General features: G+C 39.7%; 1 protein-coding gene across 1 annotated transcript; it reads left to right on the top strand.

Annotated features, from left to right (window-relative positions):
• The first annotated feature begins 13148 nt into the window (after positions 1-13148).
• LOC131695063 (igLON family member 5-like) lies at positions 13149-24145 on the top strand. Its single transcript, XM_058983592.1, has 8 exons — positions 13149-13358; positions 13429-13570; positions 13627-13792; positions 13943-14008; positions 14188-14435; positions 14502-14663; positions 17832-17899; positions 17963-24145. The coding sequence occupies exons 1-8, from the start codon at positions 13174-13176 to the stop codon at positions 18186-18188; spliced, it is 1263 nt and encodes a 420-aa protein (XP_058839575.1). The 5' UTR covers positions 13149-13173; the 3' UTR covers positions 18189-24145.
• The last annotated feature ends 252 nt before the right edge of the window (positions 24146-24397 follow it).

Genomic DNA, 24397 nt, shown 5'->3' with positions numbered 1-24397 from the left:
TATTAGTGCGGAGTCATTTTAATACTAATACTCCGATATCGTTGAATTCACTAATACATTTCCAACTGTGGGTTTGTGTAAGTTTCTGTGGTGTAATCGCCTTAATGCATTTTTGTCCCGGACCAATATCGCTTTATATGCATTATACCAGTTACAATGCAAAATTCTCATTAGAATCATGCTTATTCGCATGTAATTCATACGGTTCGCGTTTTGGGTGTATGAGTAGTGCTTACCTGAACGTGTTGTTATGCTACTAGGAAGAAAAAAACTCTTAAAAGAAAACAGAATATAATTTGGAAGGGTCTTTCCTCAACTTGAACGTTCAATAAATGAGCTTCAAGTGAGTAAATTGCATATTATCTCAGCAGCATCCAAACTAAAATCATCGTACTCTCCTCACAATCGTCTGAACTCTCGATCGAAGCAGATCGTTTTCTTGTGCTGTGCATAGAGTGGATCAATATAAATATATACATTGTGAAGGCCAGTCATTGTTTGCGGCAGGCTTTGTTCGCCGGTGCCTAGGTTGGTGAAGTGAATAGTTCAATAACCGGACAAGCCGCTATATAAGCTAAGTATCTTTTTTTTTCTCATTTCCCTTTCCCCCGATCTGTCGCTACTTCTTAGATCCCTTTCCCCTGAATATAAGTTTCATCTCTCGTTTACACCACGTGCTATCCTCGTGCCTAAATGGCCGAGGGCGAAGTAACATTGGATGGGAATGATATTCCCATGGATATACCGGATAAACCCGAAATTACTCCCTCCCCTGATTCCCCCAGTCCTCCTCGTATTAAAACATACCCACCCAGTTCAACTGGGCCCTGGGTGGTCTATTTCCGGCCCGTTACGAAATCGCTTAATATTTTAGAGATCTCACGGGAGCTGACTGCTAACTACCCGGCCGTAGCTCAGATAACACGTGTTAGAGCTAATAAGATACGCATATTAGTGAATGACCTCGACCAGGCAAACCAGATTGCTCGCAGCGAGCGCTTTACAAAGCAATTTAAGGTGTATATACCTTGTTTGGCAGTGGAGATCGACGGGGTCGTTGCCGAACCGGGTTTGAAGTGCGAAGACGTGTTGAAGTATGGAGTTGGTTGCTTTAAGGACCCCTCACTTGAACATGTGAAGATTCTGGAATACAAGCAATTGTATTCAGCAAAAACTGAGAATAATAAGACAACTTATTCATTGTCAGACTCGATTCGTGTGACTTTCTCCGGGTCTTCCCTCCCCAACTATGTCCTCCTGGATAAGGTTCGTCTACCGGTTCGCCTGTTTGTACCGCGGGTAATGAACTGCAGCAATTGCAAGCAGCTGGGCCACACAGCCACCTATTGTGGCAATAAGAAAAGGTGCGGCAAATGCGAGGGAGAACATGAGGATGACGCTTGCAGTGGAGAAACTGAGAAGTGTATTTACTGCGGGGGCCTTCCCCATGATCTTAAATCATGCCCCGCGTACAAACAGCGCGGGGATAAAATTAAGCGCTCCCTTAAGGAACGCTCGAAGCGCTCTTATGCAGAAATTCTTAAGAATGCTTCGCCATCTGTCCCTTCCGAAAATTCCTTTGCTCTTTTGGCTGGCGTTGAGCAAGAATCTGACGACCCACAAGAGGGAACATCTTTGGTTAACCCAGGGGAGTCCAGGAAGAGGAAAAATCAAGCTTCCCCTAGATTGCCTCGTAAGGGTGCCAAGGTGTCGTCCACTCAGAGTGCGCCAACTACAATCAATAAATCCAACGGAAGTGATGCACTAAAGCCGAAGCAATTTGCTCCAGGACTTGGAAATTTTAATTCTAACAAGGAGTATCCACCACTTCCAGGGACACCAAAAACCCCAAGTGTTCCCTTTTTTCAAACAAATACTCAGTCCAGTAGCGGACTAATGAAATTTTCTGACATAGTGGACTTAATTTTCACAGCTTTCAATGTTACTGATCCTCTTAAAAGCATTCTGATACATTTTCTCCCTATGGTGCAAACATTTTTGAAACAGTTGACTGCTAAACGGCCCCTCCTTGCAGCGATCGTATCCTTCGATGGCTAAGTCATCAAACGAGGTCACTGATTCGATCACTGTCCTACAGTGGAATTGCAAAAGTATCCTCCCGAAAATCTATTCCTTCAAATTCTTACTAAACAGTTTAAAATGTGATGTTTTCGCATTATGTGAAACTTGGTTAACTTCCGATATAAATCTCAACTTCCACGACTTTTATATAATCCGTCTGGATCGAGAAAACCCTTATGGAGGAGTACTTTTGGGGATCAAAAAGTGCTATTCTTTCAACCGAATTAACCTCCCTTCGACACCAGGCATTGAAATTGTCGCTTGTCAAGTTCTAATCAAAGGTAAAGACCTTTGCATTGCTTCCATCTACATTCCTCCTAGAGCCTCGGTAGGGCACCGAACGCTTTGTAATATCACGGAATCCTTACCGGCACCGCGGCTAGTTCTGGGAGACTTTAACTCGCACGGTACGGTATGGGGCTGTCTTCATAATGATAATAGATCAACATTAATCCAAGATCTTTGCGACAATTTCAACATGACCATCTTAAACACGGGAGAAATGACGCGGATTCCTACACCACCAGCACGTGCAAGCGCGTTGAATTTATTGCTATGCTCGACATCGCTACAGTTAGATTGCAGGTGGAAGGTGATCCCTGATCCCCACGGTAGCGATCATTTGCCTATCGTGATTTCAATTGCTAACGGTTCAAGACCATCGGAAACAATCAATGTCTCGTATGACCTCACACGGAACATTGATTGGAAGAGTTACGCGACCGCGATATCCGTTAAAATCGAATCCACTCAAGAACTTCCTCCGGAGGAAGAGTACAGGTTTTTGGCTGGCTTGATTCTCGACAGTGCGAATCAAGCTCAGACTAAACCAGTACCCAGCGCGAATACCCATGGACGGTCTCCCACCCTGTGGTGGGATAAAGAGTGCTCAGAGCTGTACGCGGAAAAGTCCACTGCATATAAGGCCTTCCGGGAAGCCGGGTTACCCGCTAGCTATCTACAGTACGCGTCGTTAGAAAGGCGAATGAAGAGTCTAATGAAAGCCAAAAAACGCAGTTATTGGCGCCGGTTCGTCGACGGGTTAACGAGAGAAACAGCGATGAGCACTCTTTGGGGTACGGCTCGACGTATGCGTAACCGTAATAGTACCAACGAGAATGTGGAATATTCAAACCGTTGGATATTCGCTTTCGCCAAGAAGATCTGTCCGGACTCTGTCCCGGTACAGAAAACGTGCCGCGCCGCGTCTCCTCACGATACCGCGAACGAAACACCGTTTTCGATGGTGGAGTTCTCACTTGCTCTCTTATCATGCAACAATAACGCCCCAGGGTTAGACAGAATCAAATTCAACTTGCTGAAGAATCTGCCTGACACTGCAAAAAGGCGCTTGTTGAATTTATTTAATAAGTTTCTTGAGGGTAACATTGTCCCTCATGACTGGAGGCAAGTGAAGGAATCCCCATCCAAAAACCAGGAAAACCAGCCTCCGACCACAACTCGTATCGGCCGATTGCAATGCTGTCCTGTATTCGGAAGTTATTCGAGAAAATGATCTTGTTTCGCCTCGACAATTGGGTTGAAGCAAATGGCTTACTGTCAGATACACAATTTGGCTTCCGCAAAGGCAAAGGGACGAACGATTGCCTTGCGTTGCTTTCTACAGAAATCCAAATGGCCTATGCTAACAAAGAGCAGATGGCATCAGTCTTCTTGGATATTAAGGGGGCTTTTGACTCAGTTTCTATCAACATTCTGTCAGAGAAGCTGCACCAGCATGGTCTTTCACCAATTTTAAATAACTTTTTGCTAAACCTGTTGTCTGAAAAGCACATGCACTTTTCGCATGGCGATTTAACAACATTGCGATTTAGCTACATGGGTCTTCCCCAGGGCTCATGTCTAAGTCCCCTGCTCTACAATTTCTACGTGAATGACATTGACGATTGTCTTGCCAATTCATGCACGCTAAGGCAACTTGCAGACGACGGCGTGGTCTCTGTCACAGGGCCCAAATCTGCCGACTTGCAAGGACCATTACAAAATACCTTGGACAATTTGTCTGCTTGGGCTCTTCAGTTGGGTATTGAGTTCTCCACGGAGAAAACTGAGTTGGTTGTTTTTTCTAGGAAGCGTGAGCCGGCGCAACTCCAGCTTCTATTAATGGGTGTAACGATCAATCAGGTTTTCACATTTAAATATCTCGGGGTATGGTTCGACGCTAAAGGTACCTGGGGATGTCACATTAGGTATCTGAAACAGAAATGCCAACAAAGGATCAATTTTCTCCGAACAATAACTGGAACATGGTGGGGTGCCCACCCAGGAGACCTGATCAGGTTATACCAAACAACGATATAGTCGGTGATGGAGTACGGGTGTTTCAGTTTCCGCTCCGCTGCGAACATACACTTCATCAAACTGGAGAGAATCCAGTATCGTTGCTTGCGCATTGCCTTGGGTTGCATGCACTCGACCCATACGATGAGTCTCGAAGTGCTGGCGGGCGTTCTTCCGCTAAAAAATCGATTTTGGGAACTCTCATATCGATTGCTCATCCGATGCGACATTCTGAACCCGTTGGTGATTGAAAACTTCGAGAGGCTCGTCGAGCTTAATTCTCAAACCCGATTTATGGCCTTGTACTTCGACTACATGGCACAGAGCATTAACCCTTCTTCATATACTCCCAACCGTGTTCGTTTCCTAGATACTTCTGATTCTACTGTGTTCTTCGACACATCCATGAAGGAAGAGATTCGTGGAATCCCGGACCATATACGCCCGCAAGTGATCCCCAATATATTTTATAATAAATTCCGAGAAGTCGACTGTGACAAAATGTTCTACACTGACGGATCAAATCTCGATGGGTCCACTGGCTTCGGTATCTTCAACAATACTATCACCGCTTCATTCAAGCTCAATGATCCCGCTTCAGTTTACGTCGCAGAGTTAGCTGCAATTCAGTACACCCTTGGGATCATCGACACTCTGCCCACAGATCACTACTTCATCATTTCGGACAGCCTCAGCTCCATCGCCTTCCTTAAGTAGGTATTACATCAACATTTCCTACCCTATCCTAAGTATCGGTGAAGATGGTCGTGGCCGGCAATAACGATTCTCATGCTATTGGTTTACTGAACTCATAAGAGATAAAGTTCATTCCCGATCATTTATCTCACAAGCAAGATGAGTTGAGCTACCTATAGGCAACATGATAATCGTTAGTATGCAATCTACGAATAGCACCGTGCTTCGCAACGCAACGCAATTTCGGACAGCCTCAGCTCCATCGAGGCTCTTCGTGCGATGAAGCCCAAAAAGCAATTCCCATATTTCCTGGGGAAGATACGGGAGTCCTTGTGTACGTTATCTGAACAATCTTATCAAATTACCTTTGTTTGGGTCCCCTCTCATTGCTCTATTCCGGGCAATGAAAAGGCCGACTCATTAGCAAAGGTGGGCGCATTAAATGGTGACATATATGAAAGACCAATCTGCTTCAACGAATTTTTTAGTATTTGTCGTCAGAGGACACTCAGCAGTTGGCAAACCTCGTGGAGCAATGGTGAACTTGGACGATGGCTACATTCCATTATCCCAAAGGTATCAACGAAGCCTTGGTTCAGGGGGATGGATGTGGGTCGGGATTTTATTCGTGTAATGTCCCGACTTATGTCCAACCACTACACCTTGGATGCGCATTTGCGGCGTATTGGGCTTGCGGAGAGTAGTCTGTGCGCTTGTGACGAGGGCTATCACGACATCGAGCACGTTGTCTGGGTATGCGTCGGGTATTTGGACGCCAGGTCTCAGTTAAAGGATTCCCTTCGGGCCCGAGGTAGACCACCCAATGTCCCAGTCCGAGATATGCTGGCAAATCGTGATTTCCCCTATATGTCCCTTATTTATACTTTCATAAAAACGATAAATATCCCAATTTAGCCCCTTTCTTTTTATTTCTCGTTTTAGAAGTTTTCTCCTGCCTTTTGGGACCGATCAGCTCCAGACTGCAACTATGTAACCGCCGTCGCACTTACCACTACGGAAACTGAAGCGAGAGCGACTCGAGGTCCGATGACTTTTGAAGGATTCCCCGCGGGTCCGAAGAATACCATCCGCCAATCCGACCTACTAGACTGAGGCGCTAATTTGTCTCGCTGATCTCCCGTTTGCCCGAAAGTTGCAAGTTTTGCTCTTCTCTCCCGGTCACCATCTACGCTTTCTCTCCCCTGTCCTTGATACAACTGCTTCTACAGCCCCCTCTGAATATCTTGACCAAGCATAAGTCTCCGCTAAAAAAGTTCAAATTTGTACTCTGTTTTCCTAGTTTTAAGATAGTTGTAATTTTACCTCTTTGTTAAAACTATTGTCCCCCATCTTGTAAATAGAATTGTATCCCTAGTTTTAAAACACCGGTGAATTTTCTCATAAACATTTGTTCCTCCTTTTGTGTACCAAACTATATTGTTAGTTTTAAGATAACTGTAAATATTTCCTAAAAAACTATTACTATTGAATTCCTTGTTTTAAAATTTTTCATAAAAAAAAATCTTTTGCTCCCTCTCTTGTATATAGAATCTTATTTCTAGTCTTAAGATAGCTGTAAATTTTTTCTTTAAAAAAAAAAAAAATTTCACCATTGTAACCTCCTAGTTTTAAAATATCCAAAATGTAAAAACAAAAGAATTTGGCACCGCCAAGCTAACGCATTTGTGCCTATCAAATAAACGAAATGATTAAAAAAAAAAAATCGTACTCTCCTGTCCCGGACGTTATTCCGTCCGTGCTTTTGAAAAAATGTAACCTTCCATAGTTGTGGAAATTAGCTTTTGTGTTTCCAGTTCATGAGAAAGGAGACTAGAAGAACGCAGAAAACTATCGCGGAATTTCTGCACTATGCGCAGTATCGAAGCTTTTCGAAATAGTTGTGATGGAACCGGTGTTCTTTCTCTGCAAGCAATATATATCAGAGGATCAACATGGATTCATGCCTTGCCGATCGACTACGGCGAATTTATTGTCGTTCACTTCTTTCATCTCCGAGGGGTTTAAGAATGGCTTGCAAACTGATGCTATCTACACGGATCTGTCCGCCGCTTTTGATAGAATCAACCATGATATCGCCATCGTCAAATTAGCTAAACTTGGATTCAATGGATCACTTCTCCGTTGGTTTCAGTCATATCTGGTAGGCCGTCAACTTAGCGTGAATATAGGCAACGACCACTCTGGAATGTTTGCAGCTACGTCTGGCATCCCACTCGGAAGCCATCTCGGACCACTCATTTTTCTGCTTTACTTCAACGATGTGGATTACAGACTCAGTGAACCACGCTTGTCGTACGCCGATGACGTTAAAATATTCAACCGTATCAAGACTTTGACAGACGCTCACATCCTGCACAAACAATTCAATGTCTTCAGTGAGTGGTGTGTCGATAATCGAATTTTGAAATTTAGTTCTGATAAATGCATATATTTTTATTCAAAGAACAACTTATGAACTGTTTTGTAAACATAGTTTCGTCTGAGTGCTAGGCCTTTCATTTGAAATTGGTTTGGATTAGATCGATTCAGCAATTGCTGAGAAACACGAATGACAGTTTGCACATGCATACATACAGACATTGTCCCAAATTGTCGAACTGCTTTGATTGTATAAGACTTGGCCTTCCAGGCTTCGGTAAAAGGTTTGAACGTATGAGCAAATTCTATACATTTCTTTTATAATGTAAAACATAAACACAGTGGGACGAGCCCGGACTTAAGTCCAGATATGAAGGTCACGCGATATGTTCATCAATATTTTTCTTGCGTTGGCTTATGTGCCGGAGACAATTTCGCAAGATTTTAGGCTATTTGGATGAAAAATTTTCACAGCTCATCGGAACTTTATTCGGTTATTTTCGTTTTTCGAAGAAACAGTTGGTCCTATGGCATAGGTTACTTCAGCAAAATTATTCGTTTGAATACATTACATCGTAAAATTATAGCAAATGAGTTACTAGTTTGTTTATTCATTGTTTAAATAGCTGTTTGTCATGATAATTAACAAAGCACGAACTTCGAGAGCCATAACAAATACGACGCCCGCTATCGCACTATACTCATTCGAAAGGTTTTAATTTTCTCTTTCACATGAGCCAATGGTAGTTTTTCGAAAACTTGCGATAAGCAATCAAAATTTAAAAAAACTGCAAATGGAGACGCGTGGTATTTATTGATATAAAATTTCAATAATTATTTTATAACTAGAATAAGAACATGAAGACATGCACAGGTTTCAAATAACATTGAGAGGGTGATCCGCGAAGTTTCTACAAGTGCACAAACGAGGGAAGCCGAGTGGAAAGAGTATTTACTTAGATGCTGATAGTATCCATAATAAATCACATGTGATGTAATGGGATATGAAGCCACAATCATTTCATGGCTTCCAGTGGATGCGAGTAGACTTACGGCAGCCCCGAAATACTTTATCATAAAACATTCATTATGCGTGAACCAAACTACTGATTAGTAAAGTTATTTTTGCTTAACAATTTACTTCAAAAATGAATACAACGCTCCAAAGCTATTCAAAATCATCTTATTTGAATCGTTAAGACATAACAATTTTTAAGAACTCTTGTGAAATAAAAATTAACTCATTTGAATATCAAACATATATGCGGCGTACCAAAACCAGCCAAAAATTTAAGAAACTTAACGGCAAAATAATTATTTTTTTAGCCTCCCTAATGAGTGTTTATTGTTTTCTAATGTTTTAATATCAAAAAGGAATGCAGTACATAAACATTTCTACTAAAAAATATCAAATAATAATTATTTTTCGGCCACCCTAATGAAAGGGGACTTCTTTCTACCATGTTTTAATAATTAAAATAAAATCAGCGCACTAACATTACAATTAAACCATTTTATGAATGATAACATAAAAATAATTATTTTTGATCCACCCTAATGAGCGAGAATTTCTTTTTTCTGACATGGTTTTTAAACAGTTACTTTTAAAATAATTTATGAACCGTTTCGACAAAAAAACTATTTTTGAGCCACCCTAATGAACAGTAAATGTTTATTTTTAATGCATTTTTATATCAAAAGCGAATTTAACGTACCAAAATTACATAAAACCGTCCTATTTGTACTGATACGACAATGTTTTGACTTCAGTTCATCTTTTGTTCTAAGCCGAGCGACTGTGCAGTGGTCGAAAACACCAAAAACGTGAACTTAATCCACTAGACCATACCATAGCATATATTTACAAGGTGTCTTTGGAGGAATTGTTCGTGTAAATATTCCCCGCAATCTCATAAAAATTTAAACTAGTTATGGCTTACTATGACCTAACTAAAAAAAATTACTTTTTATACTGACGTGATAATAAGTTGGTGTCTTCGACAAAGTTTCAGAAATGCTCGTAATAAAGAATTTTGTTGAAGAACTTGCAGGACTAAAAGTTATCTATTTATCGAAAGGTTATCGATTTATCGTTTTCTGTGGCATACCCATTAAATTTAGTTTTTTAATGTACCCAATTATTTCCATTGTGACTTTTCTTGCAAACGACGTTCTAGGCGAATGTGGAGGCATTAGAACCACATAATATTGTTGAAGACTATATGTGAAAACACTTATTCGTTTCACAGTTCTGGAAGATTTTAACATTTTTTTTGCGCCAACTTCAACTACGTATAAGAAAGAAAAGTGCAAACCACAATGCACGAGCCAGCATTTTTTCAATATCCAGACTACGCATCATAAAGTTAAGAAGGTTTGATCCGTGGCACTCCAGAACGATAAGCACACTTTTCCATGTCGACTTTATGACCTCTTCAATATAAAAAGTTTTTTTTAGTTCGACCATAGTAAGCCATGACTAATTTTAATTTTTACGTAATTGTGGGAAATATTCACTCGAACAATTCCTCCAAAGAAACCCTGTGAGTAGAGTGTGAACCTCTAGAGAATTAAGTTCACGTTTTATTGTTTTATTATTTTATTTTGAGCAGAGAAAAGCCCCCTGGAGCAAGGTTTCATTCAAACCCTTTCTCCAGCAGGCATAAAACCTCCTCATCTTTTGTACCAACAGATTACAAACATCCAAATGATACATTACACAGTTTGTTTATACAACTAACACTAGCACAATAATTTTGCTACTGAAGAACTAAAATAGGGACAAAAGCTTATGACAAGGAATTAACAAAAATCGCTTAGTGACGGTACGGGAAAGATGAAAGTCACAGACGTGGGAACATCGGTTGAATAAACGACACATACTGGCGAATGGCTCATTATGACTATAATTGGTTCTGGCAATAGGAAGACGAAAGAATGGATGGGATCGAAGGCTACGACGACGGATGTCGAAATCCAATAACTGGAGAAGATCAGGGCAGTCGATTCGGAGAAGATCGGCGATGAAAGTTGCTTTGGAAACATCCCGACGAACAGATAGGAGATGGAGATCGATTAGCCTGCAGCGGGTAGGACGGGAGATTTGGCGGTTCTGTCCATGGAAGTCGCCGAAGTTCGAATCGGACAAATTCGCGTTGGACAGCTTCGATGCGTTGAATATCGTTTTGGTAATAAGGTGCCCAAACAACAGCTGCATATTCAAGCATAGAACAAACCAAAGCACAATATAACGTTTTAAGCAGTGTACATCAACGAATTCTCTTGTAACACGAAAAATAAATCCCAAAAGCCTTGGAAATGGTGTATTCTATGTGTTCTTTAAACATCAGTTTTGAATCTAGCAGAACTCCCAAGTCCTTCACGGACGATTCACGATGAAGAACACTCTGAGAAATATTGTAGTTTAATTTGATCATGGAATGTTTGCTAGTGAAAGAGATGACTGAGCATTTAGAAGCATTCAGTTGCATCCTGTTGACATGACACCAATTAATGAATATATCGAACTGGGACTGTAAGAATTCAGCATGGGTGGATGTTTTAATAACGTAAATGATAATATCATAAATTTTATCGAGAGATTCAAGTCGTTGAGGTAGAGCAAGAATATGAAAGGTCAAAGATGACTACCCTGAGGAACCCCAGAGCTGGCAGAAAATTGAGAGGTAGTGCAGTCTCCAACTTTTACAATCATTTCACGTCCAAATAGATGAGAGTGAAGACAATTCAAAAAGGAGCCGCTGAATCCAAGCCTGTCTAGTTTAGAAACAGTTATTTGGTGGTTGATCTTGTCGAAGGCTGCCGAAAAGTCGGTATCTATGACGTCTACTTGTAGTCTTGCTTGCACGGAATGGATGATGAAGAATGTGTACGATATTAAGTTAGTAGAAGTTGATCGTTTAGGCATGAAACCGTTGTGTCTCGGATATGTAATCGGAGCAGTTAGGGGCGATGAAATCCAGAACAATCTTTTCAAATAGCTTAGATATTGCACATAAAGAAGCTATTTCGCGATAGTTCGAGAGAACGCCTTTGTCTCCTTTTTTGAAAACGGGAAAGATATAAGATTATTTTACTAAAATCCGGAAAAGTTTCTGAATTAAGAGAGATATTGAATAGCATTGATAAAGGAACCAGGAAACTATTAGCACAGTTTTTCAGAACAACAGAAGGGATACCATCTGGTCCAGCATTAGATGAGGGCTTCAGCTTAGCGCATGCTGAACTAATTGTAGTAGTCGTAATGACAGGATGAAAACCAATGGGAGGACGGAGAGGAACGTTGGTGTCAGCCTCAGAGATTAGCTGGCTTGTTAAAATTTCATCGGAAAAACACTACTAAAGTGCTTACGAAATTGGTTGCAAATGTCGAACGACTTAGACACTTGGATGTCATCAAGTGACATATGAGTGGGAAGTCCAGTTTCCTTTCTCCGTTCGTTGGCGTGATCCCAGAAACTTTTCGGGTTGTTTCTGAGCTTGTACTGGATGCGATGTTGGAAGGCAGTGTGAAGCGGTTTTTGGCATTTTCGACCACTGTGGTAGGTATCTTACCAGAAGACACGTCCAGTGAGCAAGTGAGCAAGAATCAGACAGTGAATGAAATATAATGCATCTTGCGGTAAAGACCGCACTAAAACATGAGATAAACCGAAGCAAATCAATTTACTTTAGAGAACTGTGCCAAAGCACTTACTCCAACCTCGGAGGTAAAAATTCTCGTTGAAGAGCGTTTGCCGGACCACGATCCAATGATATGGTTAGAAATAGCCTGCGGCGAGGTAGAGCGGGATAACGAGAAAGTGGTCAGAAACATCGCTTTGAAAGTGGCATTTCAGGCATTTCCAGTCAGGTTAGAGGAGGTGATCCAAAATATTCTCTTTGAATGTCACTTTTTTATTGCGATTATAGAAGTTATAACCATAGGGCCATTCGCCTCTTTTTTCGTGTTCAAAAATCTCGACAGGACTCGAACCCAGGTAAGCTGCGTAGAAGGCAATCGATTTAGCAACTACGCTGTACCCGCCTCCTAAGAAGTCACTTGTTTGACAGATGGAAGATACAGAGGTTCAAACAACATTCAAACTAACGAGTTTAAACGTGTTTTAACACTATCTTGATCACGTTTTTCTTATTGCCATGGTTTAACTCTATAGTGTGGACATAGTATAATACTGCTGCAAAAACAAGGCCACCTGAGAATCCTTCGCAGTATAGTCCAATAAGTTTTTTTGGATATGTTCAGGAAACTCTTGAAGAAGACTATTCTCAACAGGCTGTGAACATTTACGGAGAGCAGGCAGCCATGGTTCGTCGAAGAACAGATAAATGTGAGAAGTTATTTCATGAACCTGGTTCTGGTCTACGAAACAACACAAAGTGAAGGTCCCCTGTTACCTCAGAGAAGTTATCCTGGTTCTAGACTACAACACAAACTGGGGACAGAAGTCTTTTTACGGGGGGCTTCTAAGAGGGTTTAACAAACGAGTTTCTAAGCATGCGCTGAAGGATCTGGTATGATGATGCTCATCGCGGGTAGAATAAGCGAATTGAATGAGTTCTAGCACAAGTAGCATATTTGCACTAGATCCGTAGTTGTTCCATACGAAATTGTAATATATATCTACATTTTTTCTCCATCCGATATCCGTAATAAATTTTCACTATTCTTACCTTCCAGAAAACACCATTGTGATGTGGTATAACACCTCCCACCTGCTGTACGTGAGAACCAATAACCACACCAATGATCCTCGACTATCCCTTGGTAAGGATTCTTCGTTGACAATTCGCAACGTGCACGCCAGTGACGATTCGATCTACAAGTGCACTGTACTGCCGATTCAGAAGTCCGCCTACATTACCCTGAAAGTTAGAGGGTAAGCTTGTCTAAATTCTGTAAAACATAGTAATGAATAGCTCAACATAAACTCTTACGCAAATAAACAGCCCACCACACAACGTCCGGATAACGCACGGAAACTCCGACTACACCGACCGGGAGTTGGAGATTCAACAGCGTGATCGCAAGTTCATCATTCACTGTCGTGCCTTGGGTTATCCGACGCCATCGATCACGTGGTCTTTTCGGGTTCGTACAGTGGAAGCTACTGACCCGCACATTTAATAAATTCAGATACATTTTAGGGAAAACACCTGGACGATAGCTACGCCAAACATACTGGGATCATGATTCGCAAAGAATTCCTCGAAATTCACGATGTTAAGGCTCATCATGCGGGAGAGTATGAGTGTCTAGCCCAAAACGGTATCGGAGAACCAGTGAGTGCGATCGTCAATGTGCAGATCAAATGTAAGTATCGTTGAGCTGTGGATAATTTTTCTGAGAACATTGGAAATGAGAATTTCCAGTCAAACGCGATCAGAATCTTTCCAACGTTCTTAATCACATCATCATCTCCATTAAACTCTCACTAAAATCATAAAATCAACTAACATGCAGCCAACGCCACAAAGCCCGGATCAGGTGAAGATGGTGGCACTACAGTGTTTCCGGAAGACAAAGAAGGTTACGGTTACTTCATTTTGACAGTTTTTCTCAGATCATCGTTTTAGCATTTGAAAAAGTAGCTGCACCCTAAAATGATTGGCATTCTACTCCTTGTACTAGTACAGCACCAGATCCCTCGCACTTAACCCCTAGTGATTGACTAAGTAACACTAATTTGTTTTATTTCACCCTAATAGCAAGCCCATCGATAGTGAAGCACGTCGATTACCTGAATACGGCCATCGGGGAGAACGCGGAACTGGTCTGTCTGTATCACAGCAATCCGGAAGCTCGCAAGGTCCAATGGTTGCGAGGTGATGAAGTGCTTCATCCCAGTGCCAAACACGGTATCAACGAAGATCGCCACAACCACCACCAGCGTACCCGACTTACGGTGAGGAACGTCGAGCAGAAGGATCTGGTTGCTTATCTGTGTAAGGTCGAGGTTAGTTTTGGAATTGTCCCCACTTTGAGATGGTCATGTGCTAATGTAGGAATTGTCCGGTTTCAGAATGCGCTGGGAGAATCATCGGCGAAGACGATTCTCGGTTTGCTGCCCGGAGCTGCTCATCTGATTCATTCCAATTACTCCAACGGCCTGTTGCACACTGTGTGGAGGGTGCGAAGTGCCCAACCGCTATCCGACCTGCAGATCCTGTACAAGGGCGAAAATGTAAGTATACACACGGAAGGTGGTTTTGTTAGTAACTATTTTGTTCGAAGAAAAATTAACTTGGATGGTCGATCAGTCCATGCTAATCGCAGCTTTACGGATGAACAACAATAAATCTATATTTGCACTGCCGTACATTTGTGCTGTCGGAGAAGAAATTTCCGTTGATTAGAACGTGGTCGAGTTTGTTCTCAGTTTGTTGACCAGGTGATGTCCGTGCGTGTTGAGTGCCGGTCGTGAGCAGACGTGCGTCCGTGCATTTCTTTGATTCAGTGTTGAGTTGGTACTTAAAATTCTATTTTCGTCGGATTCATACTACTGTTGTTCTGAAGAACAACTAAAGTTTTGTGATGTGTGTTGTGTTAGTGGGCGAAATAATATGTGTTCTGCGTGCGGCTTTCTTTAATCAATGCGCGAATGAACAGCTACAGCATCATGAGAAATGTTTCGCATCGTCATGTCTCGGAATATGGTGGTTTTATATCTGTGGTAGTGATTGAATTCGTCCGATCTCAAGTTTTTTTCATATGCGGCTGGTTTTGAAGAGGTCCAGAATGCCGTAAGTGTCTGTGTGTTAAGGATGGAATATGCCCCATGGATGGGAGCTTCAACCAATTATTCAATCATTGTGATCGGCAAATATGGTGAGCGAGTTCTGATTCACATTCTTTATGTAATCTATGCTTACAAATTTAATATATTCATTCCTTTTATTTGTTCTGCTTCTAAACTTTTCCCAAAAATTTTGCCTTATGTGTGATGAAAGGAGGTTTTAACATTCACGAAGCGACGCCGGCACAACATTCGATTGGAGTAGGCATGGCTTTTCTTAGTGTTTCTTTGAAAAAGATGTGGTGTGTGTAATAGAAAAGCAGCTACCGATCAACTATCCACACTAAATATTTACAGCGGTTCGATTATGTCAGTATAGATGTCTTCAACCCACTGCGTGCAGAGTTCTATACATAATTTGTTTCACCTACACAGCTTGGAATTTTTCTTTTTATCGTGTTGTAAACTACCACATACCCAGTGTTTAATCAATTCAGATTTCTGACAGCTCATCAACAACCACAGAGGCAAAATCAAACCAAAGGAGCTTGGCTTGCTTTCGTCAACTTGTTTTTGAAATGAAAAATATTTTAGCACCATTTCCGTTTTAACGGGAATAGAAGGGATTATTGCCCAAATTTCTAGCTCCAAATAAGCAGGCTCGTTGAACAGTCGGAAAAGTAAGGTTAAGCAATTTCATACAATGTTATATTCTTCCTCCTTTGGGTGTTCTTCGATTGTGTTCTCATTCCCACACCGCGCTAGCAGGTCAGTTCTTTTTGTTTGGTTGCAGGTGGTGTTATAGTGAGAAGGAGCAGTGAAACACCCGCGCTTTTTTTTTATTTTGGAGCTGTACGACTACACCTGCACAATGACGAGATAGGGGAGCTTGAGACTAGTTATGGCAGTGTTCTCAAATTTTATTTTTTTACCGTGGACCGTTTTTAAAGACAATCAAGTGGAAAGTCCTAATAGAACGGGAGAAAAACTTTAGAATAAAATAGTATATTACTTGACACTTGCTACTGTATTTCAGTATCAATCTCCCGGCATTTTGGCTTCGACAACACCTTTCGACAGGTTGTATCAAAATCAATAGAGCTAGAGTTCTGATCATGAATACACACATTTAATATGTTATATTTATTAGCTTTATGTACAGCCCAATGCTATGTGAAGTAGTGCTATTGAAAACCGGTGCATTGATAATTTCTATTTGCTCCATAAATCCATTTTCAGGATCTGACGTATTTATTCTTTGAGGAATGATAAAATACTTATTCATAAGCTTATTACACACATATTTTCAAAACTTTATTTGTACCTCTATAAATAGCCTCATCTGATACGGGAGCGTTCGATGCACCATTATTTTCAGTATTTCTTCTATGTTAAATTGCATCGCATTTGATTGTTATTTAATATTCACTTGAAAATTTCATTTTAATATACAGTGAAGGCACTATTTTGTTAGCCTCACTTGAAAATCCGTCTGATGGTTGCTAGTAGACACACCTAACAATATTCGAGTAAATCCTTGATTGAGCAAATCTATTTTATGTTATAGATGTGAAACATGCAAAATAAAATTGAAATTTGGATTGGACGACCCTATTATAGGTAATGAGCCAAGGTTTTCAATGTCTACACTTCATCAGCCGTAAATACACCAGGAGACTGATAAAAGCGGGTCTTTACTGTACTGGTATCATTTATTTCCAGCAACACATGGATTGTCTCTATCATCACAATATTATCCCTTTGATTTCATTCTTATTATACGCACTATATTGTTTTATATTGCTCATTAACATAATTAAATTCATGGTATACGTTATATTAATTGCATGTTGTTATATAATATTCATTATGAATCATAATTTCCATTATATACATTATCCTGATAACATGTAATAATATAAACACACTACATATTAATTGAATACTGGGAAGGGATGGGAGAAACAGGGTATCATACGAATTGAGGACTGGGCGAGGGAACGTGGATAGCCAGCCCAAGTCACTTGAAGGAAACTTGTTTTCTTCAGAAGGTCTTATATGAGTTTGACGCACCCTTCTCAAAACAAACCATCAGGTGGGTAAAGCATGTATAGCGAAATTGTTTATCTTTTGACTGGAATATTATTGTTTGAAGGGACTACTTTCCTCCTTTTTCCCCTGCGGGGTGTGCGTAAGTGTCTCTGCTTACGGGCCCGCCCAACCCTTTTTGATTTCCCTTTAGTAACAGCAATAATGTGAAGGTTTCACGATAAACTATTTCGGGGCTACTGTAAGTCTACCCGCATTCACTGGAAAAACCTTGAGCTGATGGTGGCTTCAAATCACATCACATCACATCAGTTTGTTGACCAGGTGATGTCCAGTTGGCTTTGTGGATACCTTTGCGGGGGATGAAGATGTTTCGGACCACAATTCCTGAGAATGCATCGAAGTCAGCTGCAGCAGTGTGCACCTTGTCTGGCACGATCACCAGTTTAATCAGAAAAACTTTTATCTGAAAAAAATATTATTTAGCCCCACCTTAATGAATAAACTTTTCACTTTTCGTCACAAAATATATCCAATCATTGACACAAACATTTTTCTTCTTTCCAGACGAAATACTTGACGATCGATGCCACAATATCGGAACAAAACAAGGAAGAATCCGGTGATGTTTGGAAGTAAGCGTCGAATAAATCTCAACGCCACGTTCCACAACTAACAAATCCTTCCTCTATTTTCAGCATCAAACGCTCGATCCGGCTGCCGGAAGGCGAATGGTTCATCACTGCTCGGGCCAAGAACACCGAGGGTTGGTCCTACACGGAAACCACTCCGATGCAGTTCGTAATCCCCAGCGAGGTCTCGCTGGAAACGCAGGGCCTCAGCGAGAGTGGCTCCAGTCCGGTCCATTCGCTCAGTTTAGGGTTCTGCTTGCTACTGGTCTCCCTGCTTTGCAGGTTGTACTAGGTCGGAATCGTGCGTCGTAGTGTAACTATTTAAATAGTTTTATGTGAAAAAAAAAACGAAATCTGGTCGCATTACCCTCCCATCCCTATTTGATTGGAATTTGTATACATGTTTGGAATGATTGTGCCTCATCCGGGGCATCGGTTGTCGACCAAAGAGAGGGACAAAAGATAGATCTGCTGAATCGGTCGAATTCGGCGATGAATGCTTCGCCGCCGCGTTGCTACCTGTGTATAGTTTTAAATTTTCACAAAGTGGGTTGTTGCATTCTCACAATACGTTTTCTGTTATAATTTATAGAGTATACACGATGCGTCGCCGTTGTTTGCTGCCATAGCTTCGTTGACATTTCTCTGACAAACACATGATTAGGGTTCAAAAGCCAAATGCCAAAACTAAGAAATTCTGGAGAAACCGTTATTACCCAAGCACGGTGCATAGCGAAACTGTTTTCTTTATTTGCTATAAACGACTGTGCTAGGCGATTGACGGTCCGGAATTTTCCCCCAAAGTGAATTTTGACAGTTGGCTTTTGAGCCCTAATCATATGTTTGTCGAGATTTGAACTCACTGTTGTCCGCAGAATAGAAATTCCACGTGAAATTTTTTTTCTCGTTTTTTATTGAAAGTCACCTAATTTCTGTGAATATTTAAACTGGTGAACTTACTTTTCAACTCTCAATGATTTCTAGCCTTTCATGAATAAAAATTCAATTTGTCGCTTGTTCGCCATGGAAAGCCGAACTTCTAGTGTGTAGCTATTTGCTTTTACATTGACCATACATGCAATCCTTATTTTGAAAAACCCTTAAAATTTGTTGCAATTAAAAAAAGAACAATAGGACCCAGGTCAGTCTATAGCAACTTTTCAACAACAGACGTAAGCCGATAACTACATATAAAATATCAGTTACATTGGCAATTCGGTCAGAAATCTGGAGGCACTAACAACAGCGCCTCTTCCGGAGTAGGCTTAAAATAGTACTTTGTATATTGATATACGCACACATAGATACTTTAACATCAAGTTCTACCTTTAGACGATAGAGGCGCTATAACCCATGTTGCTTCTTATGTTTATCGGTAAAGAGATGCCAGGCTTCTCGATATCTAGACTTTGCCTAAATCGTACTTTCTTGATTATTTCATCTATAGTCCTGTAAATTCTAGGTTCTAACCGATAGTGCGAAAGAAACTAGTATATAGAAAAAGAATTTTCACATGAAAGGTCTAATGCACAACAAATGCTCTGAACAAAGTCTTTCTATAACAAGGAGTTGTTAGCGGTGGTGAATACTTACGCTTGGTATAACGTAATCATTCCCATATGTTAAAGAATCTTGTATTGCTAATCATTGTATAATCTACACAGCTGAAAAAAATGCTTCTTTTAAATTAAATTTAGGTACTTTTGAGTCTGATGTCTCAATTGCACTTATTAATGTTTTCGAAAACAAAACGAGAGTTTCGTCTCCATCAAGCTATTCCGATCAATAAAGTGCTATTGAGTTATTGCAGCTATACTCAAAATTAGGTAAAATTTACTTAAATGCGACTATACTTAACCCAATGTTGAGTATAAAAACCTGTTTAGACGTGGATCAATGATGGAAGCTACCTTCAACGCGATTTACCTAAATTTATCTTATTCAAAGATACCCTAAAGTTAAGTCAAAAGAACATGGGTAATTTTTCCTATGCGTGCATTTCATGGCGTTGTTGTTATACAGGAAACAATCGAGCGCAAACGAATCCATAATAAACGTCAAAACGTTTTTTACTCGCATTGTGTGGTGCATTGCAGTTAAGTCACCATGTAGATTTTAGAAAAGATTGGCAACTATTAGACCTGAAAACAACGCAATTTTCGTTTCGACACATTAAAGAACCTTCTTATGAGGACTTTGTACTCTCTGAACATATTACTTACACGCTCGTTCAAAATTCGCATTATGAACTCCATTTTAGGGTACTTTTGAATGAGCATGTAGGTTCAATATTTTGTAATAATTCGCGCAAATAACATAGCGACATAGGAAATTTTATCAAATCAAATATTACAGAAGCTATGGCAATTGGGTACTTGTGTTAATGTATAGACTAAATGCCCTAAAAAATTATTCACAGTAACTACAACCACAGATGTAGCCACGAATAAGCAACCAAGTAAAACAAACAATAACATAGATACAAAATAGTCATCCTTTTGAAGCTATAGTCAGTACTGCATTAGTTAGGCGTAGAAGAAATCCAGAAAACAGACGACTCATATTTCTAAATCATGTACGTAAATCGAAACGAATTCGAAGATTTCAGTGTTTTTGTAACTGTGAGAAGCACTCTCGGTGTGACATATAAAATAGGCTTTTTGCGGTGCCGGTGGTTCAGCGGCAAACGTGTCTGCTTCTCTCCCTGTGCGTCTGCGTTTAATCGAACATTAAATACGCTGAATCCTTCTGGATAAGACTCACCATCTCTATCGTTTGTTTACCATTTATCTGTCAATGTCATTCCAATCGACCACGAGACTTGTCAAAAGTAGAGCACTCTAGTTAGAGTGTGGCCACGAGGAAGAAGAAGACACATGACGTATCCAAACGAGCATGAAATTTGACGTATTTCTATTGTTAAGATGCTAAATTTCATGCTCTTTTGGATACGTCATGTGTCTTCTTCTTCCTCGTGGCCACACTCTAACTAGAGTGCTCTAGTTAAAAGCAGGAAGAAAATCGCTTTGAATCCTTCTCGAATGAGGCCGTTGACAGATCTGGGGCTCGATTGGAATAACACTGACTGATAAATGGCAAACAAACGATAGAGATGGTGAATATCCAGAGAGATTTAGCGTCGTTATCCAACATGATAACCATGTCGCCTTAAAAACAATGGCCTGAAAACCGTGGAAAATTAGACAGTTCATGTCGGCAACCATAAACGATGCTGCTGGACGCCACGTCAAAAACTGACCTGATGAGCAGTTTTAACCCTTTAGATATCGCCGGAAAAAACTAAATGTTAGTATCATTATCAGCTCGATTCATACAATATATTGCCATACACTTCTAACCGTCAAAGTAAACTTCACTTTTTTGACTGTTTACATGGTATTAGAGTTTTTGTCGATTGTTTGTTTTTGTCGATTAGCTCGAAGCAAATGCAAGCCCATGTACTAACGATTTTCCAAGAATGTTCACAAGAATTTATTTGTAGCGTCACGTGCCTCTTATCTCAAAAGGATGACTAAAGCGAAGCATCGATAGCGAAGGCGACGTCTAGCAATATGTTATCAATGTCAGTCTGACTACAGGAACATGCCTTGTAAATCGTCACCGAAAACACACTTAAAACTCGTTAGTATAAATGTTACCAATGATCCGATTTTAAATCGCTTAAATACTACAACTAGTGCTGGTCTTATGAACCAATTTCTGTACGAATACACCAAGTTTTTTTTCGAAATGTTTATAATTTGATATTACTTGCTACTTTGGTCTTCAGAAATTCAGGTTTGAGCTTTAGGGCTGTTAATTCTCTACGCAAACCTAGAAATCTGTCCCTAACTACAACATCAATACCACTATTCCAATTAACTTCTGAGTTTTGCCCTTTTCTATCCGAAATCTTAAGCATAATGTGAATTGATCCGTGCTTTCTTATTCCGTTTGGGAACCTGGAATTTAACCTATACAAAATAATAAGTAGTAGTAATCTCAGTTATCCTTTAATTCAACTAACCGTACTACTATTATATATAAGCTTTAAAATGATTTCAGTGTAAACAATCTGAATATTACTACTGAACTTTGTCCTCTATCAATTCAAACGTTGCAAATCAAGGTGGTTTTCGCTTGGGATGCATCAAGCCAAACTACTGTCAGTTTCAACTAACAACTGACTACTCAGGTTCCAATTCACAAAAAAAGAGATCAATTTCTTCTTCAAATTGTGGGAAAACAATTTTTGTTAGGATGCAACGAAAGTTTCCGCCAAAAAGTTAATACATATGTATGACAGGCCGTCTTATTGTTTGACAACACTTCCATGAGTGCTTCCTTCACTGGGCGAGAAAGCACACAGAAAGATGAAAAAATACCCAAAGAATAGGGTATTTTAACTTAAATTCAGTTCTGCATCTCATTTCTAGAAATTTTATGCAACACGTCATATCCAACGATGAGACTCTCTTTGTTTACATTCTCTTTCGATTTTTACGTCACTATAGCACTTTTTACTAATTTTACGGTACAGATCGAAAGACGGTGGATTTGACCAGCAAACAGTTATATGGTCGGTGTTAAGTCAGATCGGACTAAGTCGCAAAACATCGAAAAATGAGATAATGATAGTACTGGATAAAGAATTTCGTCAGCTACATTGAACTTTTGCCAGATTTTAAATATGCAACAATAAACAGGAATTATGGCAAAAATAATTTGCCAATTATAATATAAAGGATGCTGCGATTCAAACTTTAAACTCGCTTTTCTCGAAATCAATATTTTGTCACTTAGTCCGGTCTGACTTAACGCCGACCATATAAACAAATGTTGAAGCTACTGAATTATTAACAGAAGGGGTAAACAAAAAGTCTCTTCTTGTTAAATAAGTTTGTTTGAAAAAACAAAAAAACCTCGAGATTTGCACTTTTTAGTGTTGTCTAAAACGAAACGAGACATTCAACTTTAATTACTAATAGCCATAACACTGTCAGTATCGGTTGTATAGGTGATGTACGAGTATCGTAAGAGACATCAGAGAGCAGTGGACATGTAGAATCGGTTACAAACTCCTGAATATAAATCAGTGCTCCCAAACCTGATCCAGAACCTTTCACGTATGTACAAATAACATTAAAGTTCGACATAGTCTGACCAAAAGGAATCCCGACGTGAGTATCTGAAACTATTTTCTCCACTGGGTTCTTGCGTTGACATTTTACAATTTACGCCGAATTGAGAGTAATACCCCATAAGCGATATATGTAAACTGAACAACTATTGACTAAATAAGGGATGTATACATATTGCGATCAAGACGATTACTGCCGCCAGTGCGATGCATTAAAAGCAGTAACTGGACACACTGTTCGCTAACTGCTAATACGTTTAATAGAGTTATTTACATTTATTGCTATAGTATCTGCTCTAGGAAATCTAAAACCCAGCCGAGTAAAACAAATTAAAAAAACAAATTCCATCTCTGCATTATGATTTCGTTTAAGTTTACTGCTTATATTGGTTTTCCTAAATTTTTGCTGTCGGTTTCAAAACCAAGTAAAAGAAAAGGCAGCTTTGAAATTCTTTGTTTAATACCTTAATTGTACATTTTGAAGAACGCTAAGTTGTATTGATATAGTTTATAAAACAATTTCCAACTTTGTGTAAAATAATGAAAAAAAAAAAAACAATCTAGAATATTATATAACACTATAGAACTCGTAATGAATATTAGTGTTATTAAACAATCAATAGATACTACTTAAAAGTGTAAGATCTTCAAGAAGCGGGAGATAAAACTACGGATAAAGCGATACGCTAGCAAAACAATATTATTTTATGTTAGAACAAGTAGCCTTAAATTGTATAGAAATCAGGAAAGCAACAAACCCGCAATAGATAACCAAAAGAAAAACAAAACAGTTACATAGTCCAGCAAAAAATGTGTATGCCATAGTATATTTATATAGGACACTAACCAACTCTCTTAATCTGTAATTCAATCAACCGAAATTTACCAAAAAAAAATTATGATGCACAGATAGTACGTATTGTTATGATTCATGAAGGATAACTGCGATAACGCTGCGGAACATAATCAAAAAATTTCGATTACTAGAATTCAATGAGTCCTTACCGAGAAGTGTCGATGGAAAGGTTGAATAAAATCGTTAGAATCAGTCGGATAATTTCTGTAGGAGTGAAAATACAAATAAAGATATAAGAAAAGCGAAATTTAAACCATGTGTTTTGTATTCCACGAATCGCAAATATTTATTTTCGGTACTATACAATTTTTTATGACAAATATGTTAACTCAGCAGAGGGATCTGTTTCAAAATATCGGTCTGCAAGATAACGTTTAATTATATTAATTTTCCTTCTAGATAAATCGTCGAGATAACCCCTTTGTGTGGGAATGAGGTAGGGCTATCATCATAATAATTCTAGAAGTTAAAATTTTATTAGCGACATTCTGATTGGTTTCCATTA

The sequence above is a fragment of the Topomyia yanbarensis genome, unplaced genomic scaffold, assembly GCF_030247195.1.
Source record: "Topomyia yanbarensis strain Yona2022 unplaced genomic scaffold, ASM3024719v1 HiC_scaffold_264, whole genome shotgun sequence".
In the NCBI taxonomy this organism is placed as follows: domain Eukaryota; kingdom Metazoa; phylum Arthropoda; class Insecta; order Diptera; family Culicidae; genus Topomyia; species Topomyia yanbarensis.
Note: the sequence above shows the minus strand (reverse complement) of the source record. Positions and strands in the feature narration are given on the sequence as shown.